At 38.6% G+C, this 14,247-nt stretch overlaps 1 protein-coding gene across 1 annotated transcript in view; it reads right to left on the bottom strand.

Moving 5' to 3' along the window:
- The window catches only part of LAMB4 (laminin subunit beta 4), a 93,783-nt gene that overhangs the window by 33,167 nt on the left and 46,369 nt on the right, over nucleotides 1-14,247 (bottom strand). The window contains 6 exon segments of the mRNA XM_037837461.1: nucleotides 780-937; nucleotides 1,340-1,571; nucleotides 3,052-3,211; nucleotides 4,307-4,480; nucleotides 12,370-12,490; nucleotides 13,286-13,395. Coding sequence (XP_037693389.1) covers nucleotides 780-937; nucleotides 1,340-1,571; nucleotides 3,052-3,211; nucleotides 4,307-4,480; nucleotides 12,370-12,490; nucleotides 13,286-13,395 — 955 coding nt within the window.

Genomic DNA, 14,247 nt, shown 5'->3' with positions numbered 1-14,247 from the left:
ATGCTCTTGTTGGCACAAACATGATCTCAGTTCTTAAACACTGATCAATCAAGCCGACCTGTACATGGAGACAAGACTACAGAGAAGAGGTAAGAATTATCTAGAGTCATGTGTAACCTTAGATTTAACAAATAAGAAAAAAATGAGCCATGTAATTGATTATCATGATGGTAATTATCATGGAAGAAAATATTGCCATCTTTTCTAAGCATGATTAAATCAAGCAGACTTCATATGTTTTCTCCTTATTTGCATTATAATTTACACTCATGCTTAAATGATTCAAAATAAGTTTTTGATACAAGGTTTTAAGTAAGACTTATTTGGTGTCTATAGAATGCCCAAATCATTGCTTCAGGACATCTGAAAAAATGTTAAGTCTGTGAAACATCAAACTGATTAGGGCATTACACAAAGAAGGCATTTGGCTGACTGACAAAAGTTTTTACTTTTTAATTGCTTATGTCATATAGCCTGAATTAATATGTAATAGTTTTATTTAAATAAATTAATTTGATCTCATTCAGTCAGTTGCTTTTCCAGAACATTATTTTAAAAAATTATAGTGGAATGAGTTTTTAATTGTCATTGCTTTTTGAGTCATTCAAATTCTTTGTTCAGCAAAGCAGCAATTTATCAAATTTTGTCTTCTTATCCTTAAGTGATCTCATATTTTGCACCACTCATCTGGCCAAGGCAGGTAACTTATGAACAAGTGATCATTTTTCAGATAGCAATGTGTGCTAGAAGGAAAAATCATGATGAAGCATACTGCATACCTGCATAACCTTGAAGACAATTACAGATTACATCTGAGCTCCAAGGATGCTGATAACAGGAACCGGCAAAATACCGACTGCTTGAGGGAACATCTGGACACGGGCAAGGACGACAGGGTTGTCCAGAAGAAGGATTTCCAAAGTAACCATCAATGCACCTATCAAGGCAATTAATTTCCTTTTACCAAAATGTTCCAGGAAAAGCTTACACCTTAGCTAATGTGGATTTACTATGCTTTAGGATGATCATTTGCTCTGTAAAAGGATTTTTTTTTTTACTTTATATTGTGAGTTCCAAAGTATAGTCACTAAACTTAACATATCACATTTTAAGAACACGAAAAGCTAGGTCAAAGGTAAATGTGTGTTACTGATTTAATCAGACATTTTCTGGCTCATTAGATTTTGAAGGATGATGAGATGATACTCTATATTCCCCGAGCCAGTAGCAGTCATTTCACTCTTAAATATTGTTGCGTCTACTCAGTGACCCTCCAGAGAGGGCAGTGAGATCAGAATGAAAGACAGCTTGGAAATAGAATTACATGACAATTCCACACCTTTCACAGTTTTTTCCAGTTGTAAAACTTCCACAATTGAAGCATGACCCTGTCTCTGGGTCACAAAGTTCAGCAAACCCATTACAAGGGCAAGGACGGCAGTTGGGAAATCCAAAATAGCCTGCCAGGCACCGATCACAGCGGCGGCCGGCCACCTCTCCGTGGCAGGAGCACTGTCCGGTTATTTGGTCACATAAAGTGTTCTTTGAGCCTTGAGGGTGGCAGTGACACGCTGCAGAAGGCAAACAGAAGCTGTGTTGGGGGTGACGGGCACGTTGGTGGTGGTGAAAGAGTTACAGTTCTGATTTTGCTTTCGCTAACTTACCATTATCTTCTCAAAGTGAACAAAGGAAGCCCAGGCTGTAAAGTGCTTAGAATTGAAACTGGCATATAATAAGTACCAGATTAATGTTTGTTAAATGACAATTCATTGATTCATTTAAAAAACTGAAGTAGGACAGCATGTAATGAACAACTGGGCCTTATAAATGTTTGTTGTTTTACAGACAAACCAAACAAGTAACATGCTTTTAATGACTTAAATCCCATTTATCTTAGGATTCAAAATGTGAGAATTAAAAAAGTGTAAGAAGCATAGGACTATACGATACAAACAGTGAATCCTATTGTAAAAGATGGACTATAATTGTTATTAAAAGTACAAATATGTTCTTTCATGAGTTGTAACAAATGTACCACAATAGTGCAAGGTGTTAATAATAGGATGCTATAGGGAAACTCAGTATTTTACGCATGATTTTTCTGCAAACACATGACTTCTCTAGTAGAAAAAAAAAAATGACCAAAAAAAGTAAGTACTCCTCTTAAGGAAGCCAGATTTGTCTTTTTCCTAGACAAAATAATAGAGGCTTAGCCCTTTTTGGTAAATTATTGAATCCTTTGAGCCTCTTTTCCTATACAAAAATGAAACGCCTATTGGTTTGAGAGTATAGTACATGGAAGAAATGTTTGATCCACTGTGTGTCTCAATTACTTCATAATTTTTTAGAAAGGAAAAACAGTGATGGTTCTAAGTTTGCTGGGTGGGCAACCACATCCTGGAAATGACCAGGAAAGTGAGTCCTTCCTGAATCATGTCGGAAAAGAAATGGTCCCCTACCTGAAAGCAGATGAACTACCTGGAGGTTTTCATGGTTCTTGAGGCAGGATTGAGTGGGGAATGGTGTTTATTCTAATTATTTACCATCATGAACAGATAGCTATAAACCCTTAACGAGACAACCATCAGGCCTAAATCATCAACTATGAACAAAGCCCTATCTAAGCCCATCCTAAAGGGTGGCTCATGAAATGAGTTCCAAGGCTTTTTGCAACCCCAGCGCTGGAATGGGGAGATCTTACCCGTGGTGATATTGTTGTCCCTTTTCTCAATTTCCCAATGTCATCCTTGTTTTAGCCTTTCCAGCCACAGGGCTTATGTGACAGATAATAAAGTTGGATTTGCACAGCCAGCTCCCTCAATGGTGTTCCCACATTTTACCCTGGTCTACAATTCATTTTAAACAGAAGGCTCTGCACACAGCCGGTGCCCAATGAATGGACAAATGAAGTATGGTAGAAAAATTTTCAGTATAATGTAGCCCAAATTCCCACATTCCCTCCCCTTTTAAACTCCCCACATCGTTTTGCCTGCCTTAAAAACACCAAGGTTGTGAATAAGCGTGTTTTTTCCAACTGTGTTTTCTACGTACAGTGACAACCATGCTGCCCCAAGCCGTAGCTTCCTGCTGAGCACCTGTCACAGCAGCGCCCGACCACGCCGGGTCTACACTGGCACTGGCCTCCAAGCCGGCTGCAGCCGGGCCCGACTGAGCCCTGTGGGTGACACTTGCAGAAGGAAGGCGGTTAGAGCTGGAGGAACTGAGCAAGATTTACATCCCCTTTGTAGCTTTAGTTCACCTCTCTTTCATTTGGTAGATCTCTAAGCCTTAATTTCCTCATCAGTTAAATGGGGATAATAATAGGATTTGCCTCATGGAGTATTGTAAGGATTAAATGAAATAATGCCTGTAAAGTACTCAGAACAGTGCTTGGCTTGTAGTAAATGCACAGTAAACATTATTTAAAATGTTAACAAAGACTTAAAATAGTTTTACTAATTGCTTGTTTTACCATTATTATTGGTTGTACCATTACTTCTAGTTTTTCATTTTCCTTATTCCATATCTTTCATGAGATTGTGGGCACCCTGAATTCATAGGCCCATTTTGCAATGGAAAAAGCATTTGCTTCATGAAAGAAGCCCAGGATCTCATTTTAGCTGTCATTTTATAGAAGTGGTTCTCAATGGGTGGTATGTACACGTGTGTGTGTGTGTGTGTGTGTGTGTGTATTCCTAGCCCCAAATCCCAAGGGTGGGATGGTGGATGGGGCATATCTGATAAAGTTTGGAGACATTTTTGGTGGTCTCAATCAGGGTGGGGGGTTGGAGAGGGTGTTACTGGTATCGGGTGTGTGGAGAGCAGGGATGTTAAACATCCTACAAGGACAGCATCCCACTACAAAGAACTTTCTAGCCCAAAGTTCCAATAGTACTGAGGGTGAGAAACCTTGCTTTATGGCTAAATGACATGGGCAAGTTATATAACGCTTCAACCCTAATAATATCATTTATTATATGAAAGTTTGGGGGTGAAGGAAGTTTAGACTTCATTCCAACCCTAAAATTCTAGAATTCTAAAGATACATTTTTTTAGAACCACTGTTCCAGCAACCTAGCATTCCAGTGCTACTAAAAGGCTCCTGTTTCACAGGCTTATTACGCATTATAATTCCAACACACCAACAGAAAGCTCTATGCACCTAATCATTACTGGGTGATCAATACTTAAATCAGTTCTTTGGAGTGCGTGCTAAATTAAATTAAATCAATTCACTCATGTTTCAAAAAGTATCTGTATGTACAGGGGTGCTTCAGTAGAATCTTTGTAACAGATACTCACCCACTGCCCCATGGTGGAGCATGGCGGACATGCTGACTATAAGTCTCTCACATGTATCAGGAAGAACTTGAGGTCCTGTTTCAGAGGCAATTTCAACACAGTTGTACAGCTGATACTTATGCAAGTCCTGCTTGCTGCAGAAATTCTCCAATGAATTGATTTGGGGAATAAGACCAAGCTTTTGAAATAATGAGAAAAGAAGACTTAACTGTTGGCTGTTCAAGATTTTAGTAGTAAAAGAAGAAATATTTATGATCTATGAGAATAATAGTTCAAAAGAGACTCAATCCAATCCTTTAAATTGTTTAGGACTGCAGATTTTAAGACTTCCAATTTGTTTAAGAAATCTTTAAATGTTTATATTTATTGATTTACTATAAAGAAAATAAAATAAAGCCTTTATTTTTTTACTTTCATCATTATTGTATTTTTTACTTTCTAATAAATTTGTCTCAGATTTCAAGGACTTTAAACTAGTTTATTTGTATGAATTAAGAAAATATGGCTTTGATGATGCAAAGTGTTACTATGGAATTCTGATTACACAATATCTTCCTTAAGAAAGTTTTGCTTTTTCAATTATCTATGGACAGTGGTGCTTTATATCAAATCTACACCTGCCTCTTGGATATTCACAATATAGATTAACATAGTAAAAGCTCTGAGAAATCTTGCAGGAAAGATACGTTTAAAACCCAGGGTTTCCACACTTAGTTTAACCACTTGGTCCTATATCCAAATAATATTTACTAGCAGCCCATAAAACTAATATTTCACAGGTACATTTTGGGCATTGTCAGCCTAGGCTATACAGCTATATGGGGACAAATGTCTCATAATTAGCTTATTCTCAAAGAGGAAACAGCTATAGTATCTATGTGTAGAAAAACTATTTAGTTATATCTCTTGAGAAATATAACTCTTCTCTAAGTTATGGCCTAATACTATTTAACATGTTTATTAATGACTTGGATGCATCAGTGAAGCATATTGATCCACACCAAATTGGTCATATTGAGCACTGGTGGAAAAAAATAGCACTGAAAAATAGGTTTTAATTCAGCAAATCAAATTAGGATACTCTATCTGGCACAGATAAATCCCCTCTGATTTTTTTTTTTTCCCATGCTACAACTAGTTTCCATGGCCCATTACATCAACCCTCTCTAGTACTTTCCTAATTGTCCTTGACAAACCCAGCTGGCAGAATATCAACCCTAGATGATGCGTGTCTCTGGCTCCTCCAACTTCTAACCCCATTTTCCTGCACTCTTACATACGTCATTGCCTCTTACTCCTCTAACTTCACAGAGAAAATAGACCCAAAGGGGCTGGACCTCCTACTGCCTGCCTCTAAAACTCCAGTCTCACAGGGATTACCACTGTCCTTGACTCTTAGTGCTTACTAAAGGCATGACTGTGCAAGAGGCATCCTGCTGCTCCACTCCCTCAGAAAACTTTTCTGTGGATTGTGCTTTCTTTCTTCAATCTCTTCCTCTCAACTGGCATTTAAACATGCTTAAGTCCCTCCTATCTTGCAAAATCCCCCCTTTGATCTCATACATTCCTCATGCCACTGCCCCCATCTCTGATCTTTGACTCTTTGATGGCAAAAAAATTTTGGAAAAGGTCTTTTCTTGCTCTCTCCCATGGCTTCCTCTCCCCTTCACTCTTCAAGCCAATGGAATTCTCCTTCCCTTCTTCTCCCTCCACCCATCCCGAAATGTTAGGGTTCCTCAGGGTTCACTCGTTGGCCCCTTCTTATCCCACAGTTACTTCCTAGGTGACCTTCACAATGCTTAGTTTTGGTTGCCATCTATAGGTTGCTGACATCTGAATTTACTTCTGCTCAGATCTCAGTGCTGAGCTCCAGATCTGCATAGATCTAATTGCCCACTGGTTGTCCCACAGGCACTGCGAAGCAAACATGTCTGACACCTGCTTTCCTTTCTGTGTTTTTTCTCAGTAAATAATGCCACTACCTAGCAACTGCTAAGTATAGAAAACTGGTCCTCTCTGATTCTTGGCTCTTCATTATCATCACTCCCCTCCTACCCCACGCTCCACACACATCGAATCAATCACTAGCTTGCTCTATTCTACCTCACAAATGCAGCTAGGATGCATTTATTGCTCTTCATTCCCCTGCCACATCTCTAATTTAGGCCACCTGGATTACCTGAGTGGTGGCCCACCAGATGTCCCAGCTTCTACTCCTGGGAGCCTCCAATTTTCTATACTAAGCTATGGTGAAACTTTTAGATGCAGTTTGTTCAGGTAACCCCCTCCTTCAAACTTTTCAACGTCCTGCCATTGCTTCCGGATACAATTAAAGCTTTATCTTTTTAAATTCTGCTTCTCCCCATCCCTCCTCGCCTCAGCCCACTGGTTCTCAATACGGGAGGTACTGCCCCCTTTGGGGCATTTAGGAAATTCACAGGGATAGTTTTGGTTGTCACAGTGACTGGGTGGAGTGCATTACTGAAATATATAGAGGGTGGGGGTCAGAAACGCTCAACATCATGCAATGCTCAGGGCAGTCTCACAAAACGGAAAATCATTCATGTCCCCTATAGTTTTTGTTCCACTGAAAATTCATGAAAGAGAAAGCCTTGTTATAATGATCGGAGTTGAGTCTAACTATGCTTTTTAACATGTAAAATTAAGTATTTTGAGGGCACAGTTTTTATATGAACTGAAATTTTCAGGGATGCAGTTACCATGTAAACTAAGAGGAAACATTTTGTTTTGAACTTTACCAAGACATGTTGATTATTTCAGAAAATTATTATCACCCATGGCAATGCTGCTCAAGATACTCAAATCACCGATATAACACAACTCTCTTAGCCTGCTTTGTAGCTGTCTCATACATAGTGATTCTATGTGTATAAGCATCTTCTGACTTCATTATGTCTTCTGGTTCACATAGACATATTGAAGTCTGCCCTCCCTCCCTCCCTCCCTCTCTTCCTTCCTTCCTTCATTCCTATGGTCTAATTTAGGGCACATTATTTCTTTACAACTTTTTTTCTTTAATTTCTCCTTATAATATTAGTGTATTACACTGATATTATTTGGAAGTGATATGAGGAGGTAGGCTAGATTGCCTACAGACTTCATTTTAAGATAGTATAGGATGTTACAAAACATTTGTAATTGAGAGGGGAGGCTGAAGCAGATGAGGTTCAGAACCACTGCTTGAACCACACTGTACTTTTCAGTTCAGCACCCTGCCATAGCTCCTACTACCTCATATCATACTGCCATTGTCTGTTGAATTGTCTTCAGCTCCCCTTTAGATTTTTAGTTCCAAGTAGGCAGGGATGATGTTTGTCTTGTTTACACCTGTCCCTACCATAGTGTCTAATTCATAGTGAGTGCTTAATAAAAGTTTGTTCAATAAGGAAGTATATAAAAATTTCTACTATTGTGTTTATAAGCTGACACTGACATACATCTGCATTCTCCAAACACAAACCGTGTGGGACGAGGTGCAGAAAAAGCCAGATAGGACAGTGTTGGGGGTGAGGGCAGCAAGCCAGGGACAATTATTTATAGCTATTGTCCTGAGCTGGTTGAGAGTTGGCCACTCTTAGAATTAAGCAGCTGGATCAGTCCCTGTCAGTGTAGTCCTTTTCATGGTTTAAAAGGAGAATGGCAGGTTTATATTCTAAAATGTTTAATATACTTTTGAGTCTAAACATACTTTTATGGAAGCACAAATCATATAATAAGGGCAACTGAAAACAAATTTAAACCAAGCTTGCCAAATAAAAGGTATTTGTGCAGAAGGAGCATCCCCAATTGAACATAGGTTTCATTTGGTCTTCTAGGTAACGCATCCTGATTTTAGATGCAAATGTTAATCTGGGCAGGTGAGAAGAATAAAGTTTGAAGGGCCAAGTCCCAAGCATCTTCCAGAGTAGCAAAATTGGTGATGTAGAAGTAACCTCATTAATCTGCAATAATACAATGTGCAATGACTTTCTCCTACTGGATATCCTTGGTCAGGGACAAGAGTGGACACTGTTGGTGCCCTGTCCAGATTCTCTTTGACAGACTAGTGGTACCCAGCCTCTAGCTGCTGTGAACATTGGCTGATAAAGACTCATAGCTGTCCTCTTCTCCAGAAAATTGCACTCAGTCGCCTTGCCTAGGGGAGGGAGTGTGGGGATGAGCTTGCAGCCAGTGACTTGAGCACACATAGGTCTACCCCTTTGCCTTGAGGTGGGATCAACTCTGTGTCTGAAGCTACAGTTCAGTAGAGACCACATTCTTGCTTGGTTCCTTCCCCCGTCCTATCCTATCTCTTTCACTCCTCTTCTTTCCAGAACACGCCCTCAATAAAGCATGTGCACCAGAGTCCCTGTCTCATCTTCTGCATCTAGGATAATCGATCTAGAACAGGATCTAGGGCCTCTTCTGAGGTTTCTGCTGGTTTGACAATATTAGGTACTCTCTTAATTTTCATCTCGGGTTTCAGGGTGTCCCATAACTATATGGAAGAGAACGATTGTTTGAAAACTGAACAAATGGATTTATAATTTTTCTTTTTTTAAATGGATATATTTTTAATTTAATTTCAAATTATCCACTTATTGCATTTATTGAACATCACTGCAATGATTTTGTTTGTTTGTTTGTTTGTTTTACACATTTGTCTTCTGCAGCAGGCTGAGAATTCTTTGAAGGACAGGAACAATGTTTTCCACCCCAGGAAACCAGCACAGTGCCTGGCCCATATACTCTTAGTGAATGGGTGATGAATGGATCATTTGGATGGATGCATTTAATGCATCAAGCGATAATCCTTAGAGTACATGGAGTTTAGAAAGATTTAGTATATGGATTTAAATTGAGGAGTACCTTGGCTCTTATATATTTGAGTTTCACAATTATTATAATAATAGCATTCCTTGGTGATCTAGGACTTCCTTATTTTCTCCCTTTCCCTTTCTTTATGTTCCCAACTTGTAGCATTTTCCCCTTGAATTAGACCTGTTACATTAAATTGTCTTCTTTTTGTAACTCATATTTTGGTCCATGAACATAGTTCCATTTAAAGCTCTTTGCAGAGAAGATAAGTATAGATAAGGTAATAATGACAGTAGTTGAGGAAATAGAATTAAAAACAAAATCTTCTCCCAACTCAGAAAACTTCCCACAAAGGTAAAAGAGAAAGAAAAACAATTTTATTATTGAATAAGCATTAAACAATTTTACTATTGAATAAGCATTAAACTAGAATGTGATGAGTCACAGGCAATCTGCTGAAGAGACTGCAAAGAAAGAAAGAAATCACACCCTTTTATATGGATAAGCAGATACAAACCATTGCGTACATGTTCTCAAAAACATGTAGGCCTCCAGGAAGAGGACTTACAGCACCATTTGTCACCTACAGTCCATCTTAAGTTCATCTTTATGTTTGCTAATTGCCTCTATCCTCTATCCAAAGGAATAGTAAGATTTCTTATTTCTATATGACTGGAAAATAGTTACAACTTGGAGCCAGACATCTAAGTTAAACTGGTATGGAGATGAGGAGATAAGAGTGCTATCTTTCTTGATGTTTGCATTTCAGAAGGATATTTCCCAGGTCCTTAAGAGAGACAGTCCTGGATTGTAAAGCTGGGGGAAGACGTATTTAGCTTTTTAAAAAGGGGGGTGGAGGGGTGGAAGGGATGATCTCTTTACCTTTTTGCACCAGGGAAAATTAATATTTAAGTTGTGAACTTTAGACCCTTTTTAGAGTTGCTAGATAAAATATAGACTGCCCATTTAAATGCAAATTTCAGATAAGTTACAAATGAATTTTTAGTATAAGTATGTCCCTAATATTGCCCTCAAATATTGCATGAGACATACTTATATTAAAAAAATTATTCATTGTTTATGTGAAATTTAAATTTAACTGGGTTTCCTGTTTCCTTTTTTTTTCTTTTTGCTAAATTTTGCACCCATACCTCCTGTAAAATAGTCTTAAAGCAATGCCTTTTTTTGGTTGTTGCTATGATAGCTGAAACTTGTAAATCCTATATACCTGCCTCATACTGAATTCTGTAGTAAATGGCAAAATAGCAAAGTTCTGGGGTATAAATTTAAAATATTTGATGGCTAAACAATTGAACTTTGGAGATGTAATTCACTAGAAATGGAAATATAACTAATTAAATCAGGTGTTGGCAAACTTCATCTGTAAAGGGAGAGACACAAAATATTTTTGGCTTTGCGAGCCGCATGGCCTTGTCACAACTGTCAGCTCTGTCTTTTTAGCTTGAAAGCAGCCATACATAATACATAGACTAATGGGCATAGCTGGGTTCCAATAAAACTTTGTAGGGCCATAGTTTACCGATTAAATCATAATATGAGAAGATTCTCACAAATATTTAAAATGAAAAAATTTTAACTTTTTACTGTAGTAACATATATGCAACACAAAATTTCCCATTTGTACTTGCAAGTGTACAACTCAGTGGTATTAATTACATTCACAATATTGTGCTACCATCACCAGTATCCATTATCCCCCAACTTTTTCATCATCTAAAGCAGAAATTCTGTACCACTTAAGCAATAACTCCCTCTTTTATCCCCACCCCCCAACTGCTGTAATCTATAGTCTATTCTCTGTCCCTATGAAATTTGCTTCTTCTAGATATTTCACGTAAGTGAGATCATACAATATCTGTCCTTTTTCTGGCTTATTTCACTCAACATGATATCTTCATGGTTCAATCCATCTTGTTGCATGTATCAAAATTTCATTCCTTTTTATAGCTGAATAATATTCCATTGAGTATACAGACTACATTTTGTTTATCCATTCATCTGTTGATAGACACTAGGGCTGCTTCCACCTTCTGGATATTGTGAATAATGCTACTATAAACATTGGCATGTAAATGTCTGTTTAAGTCCCTTCTTTCAATTCCTTAAGGTATATACCAAGAAGTGGGATTGCTGGGTCATATGGTAATTCTATTTTCAACTTTGTAAGGAATTGCCAAACTGATTTCCACAGTGGCTATTTTACAACGTCAAAAACTAAATTTTAAACAAAGATGTTTGACTTTTATCAACAAAATAACCTTTAAGTAAATCCTATAAGATTCTATACAATTTGGCTGAAGATTGGTTGAAACTGGTATTTTCATATATCCCTGAAGATCTTGACCAGTAATTGGTGAATACTTTCCAGAAGATAATTTGGCAAGCTATTTCAAGGGCCATAAACCCATGGGCAAAATAAGATATTTTAAAAATATGTACCAAATATACATAGTAGTTCAAATTAAAAACAACTTAAATGACCACAGGTAGGGGAATAGATAAGTACATTAAGTAAATTCACTAAATGTCAAACTCTGCCTGGTGACAAGCCTGGGCCTGACAGGCAGCACAGAGTGAGAGCTTTGGAAGGAATCCTGTGGCTCAACTCTGTGGGGAAAGACACTTAAAGGAGCCACTCAAGGGAATACTAAAATGGTAACTATTCTAAAAATGCTAAGTATGAAGGACTACATAGCAACAGAAGAAAATGCGTATGATATAAGGTGAAATGAAAAAAAATCCATGTATGTAATTACATGAGCACTATTATGATATAAAAAGCAGAATGTGTATAAAATGGGAACTTACAAAATGATAGTGATTAAAGAGGTGGGATTTCTTTCCCAAACTTTCTGTAATGACAGTATGCTGTAGTGACACAGGGCAAGGACTAGGCAGACCGCTCTGCTTCCTCACTCCTCACACACTAAATCTGTGGCCCTGGGCCTCAGTTCTATGTCTGTAAAATGGGCATAATGATAGCACCTGCCTCCTAAGGTTGTTGTGAAGATGAAATGATACACTGTGCGAAACAATTCAAACCCTTTCTGGCACATAGTGTTATATAAGATTTGCAATTGTTATTGGGTGTCTCTTATAATGAGGCACTGGGTGATTTTTATAATTAAACAAACACATTTATATTTTTCAAGAAACTTTTCACCAGAGTCTACAAGGAGAATTACAGTGGAGCTTAGTTTAGAAGAAAGTACCCACAAAGCGACTTACAGAATCCACCAGGATATGTGAATGAGCATGGGACTGTCCTTCCAAAGGCTGAAAAAAATAGACATCTATGGAATATTGTATGTCAGGTTCTAAACAGATGGGTGTGGGAAGCAGCACAATTCTGTATTAAGAGAAAAAAACAAACTTCACTGACAAGAGTACAGTTATATAAACCTAAGACGTGACAGCATTTGGCAGCGTCCCACCTATGCGGTGAGGTGGGTTCCAATGTTGGACTGAGGCAGGTCCAGATCAGTGCAGGTGGGTTGGCGGGACAGTAAACTCACACTCAGATTCTCAGTGGCTTTTCCACAAGATTGTGCCAAATAGCAAAGCCTCAGAAACTATTGGCCATGGGTTGCCATGACAGCTCTGGAGAGAAGACGGGACAGGCGTCCTTCATCCTATCTGCCGTACTAATATCAACAGGGACTCTGTTTTATTTTGCCATAAATCTCTGATGAGGTGAACCTGGCGGTCTTAAAATTAGCTTTTTACCTCCTTAGACTCTCAGCTGTTTGAGATAACACAAGCTGAATACTTTATTATTCACGTAGCATTTTATTTTCCCACGTTTTGAGGCCATCTGAGGGATTCAAAAGTAACCTTCACGATTTAGGGTCAGGAAATCTGGGTTGCAATCTGTGTTCTGCTACACACTAGTGATAAGACTTGGGCAAGTCATTTAAATGTTCTCTGGTGTTTCCTCCTCATCAGAGGAATTTAATAGCTAATTCATAGAGTTGTTATGAAAATATTAGATGTAAAGCATAGTCTAGCACATAGCAAGTACTCATAAAATGTTACAGTCCCCTTCAATAAGCCGCTTCTCCCACTTAGTTCTCAGAAAAAAATTACTGATATATGAACAAAATTCTAAGAAACTTTCAAAGTATGAGGAAAGGTCCAGGCATACCTGGCAGCTGCTGGTAAGGCAAAAGACTGCGGCTTTAGGGTCTTGGGTGTGCAGTGTCCACTCCCTCCGGTGGGGTTAACCACGATCTGGACAGTCCACTCAGCTGCCGACTAGACAGGCAGGAAGTAAGAACACGCCACCGTGAGCATGCAGGAACCTGTTCGGCACCATACACACATACACAATGGATAGTTCATGGAATTGCATGTACAAAAACTCATTTGGAAAACAGAATTTTGGAGTTGAAAGAAGACTTAGAGGGTCACTCAAGTCTGAATCTCTGTGATCCAGGCAGAAAGTATACTGTTTCTGGCTATAGCTATAACTTGTGGGCCTGGAAAAGCCCTGACACTCCTGACAGGTCTAATATATAATCCCTATCTCAAAAGATTCTACTAATTCATCATGTCCTGGGATCACAGAACAAAAACTAATAATTTGGAGTCCTTCATAAAAGGACACACACACATACACACACACAAATATACTGTACTCTGGAAGCCTTAAAATTTGGAAAAGCTTTTAAGCTGTCAGAGATGTGTCTCTTTATGGATAAAGGAATATATCTTTTTCTTTTTTGATGGCTTTCTTATCACAGTCACAGGTCAAAGTTCACTGAAGTCCCTTGGCTTCCATTTGTAAGTGAGACCTGGAGGACTTTGCCACAACAAGAGTTTCAAGCGGAGCTGCAGTTCTGGTCACGTGATGCACAGTGAGCGACTGCAGAATGTGGTTCCTAGATGGGCTTCAGGGGCTCTGGAACCAACCCCCAGGCATACATAAAAATTTTTCAGGGAAGATGGTCCAAGGCTTCTGCGATAACCAACCCCAAGGGTGGGTATACAAAACAAAGGTTAAGATCTAGTGCTCGAGATCAAGTATTTTTATACTTTCATTTCTATTCTGTCTTAGATATTTCTCCAAAGGGAGGACAGTGGTAGGATGGAAGTGGGAGGCAAGAG

The sequence above is a fragment of the Choloepus didactylus genome, chromosome 5 (assembly GCF_015220235.1).
Source record: "Choloepus didactylus isolate mChoDid1 chromosome 5, mChoDid1.pri, whole genome shotgun sequence".
Lineage (NCBI taxonomy): Eukaryota > Metazoa > Chordata > Mammalia > Pilosa > Megalonychidae > Choloepus > Choloepus didactylus.
This window is presented reverse-complemented; position numbering and strand designations above follow the sequence as displayed.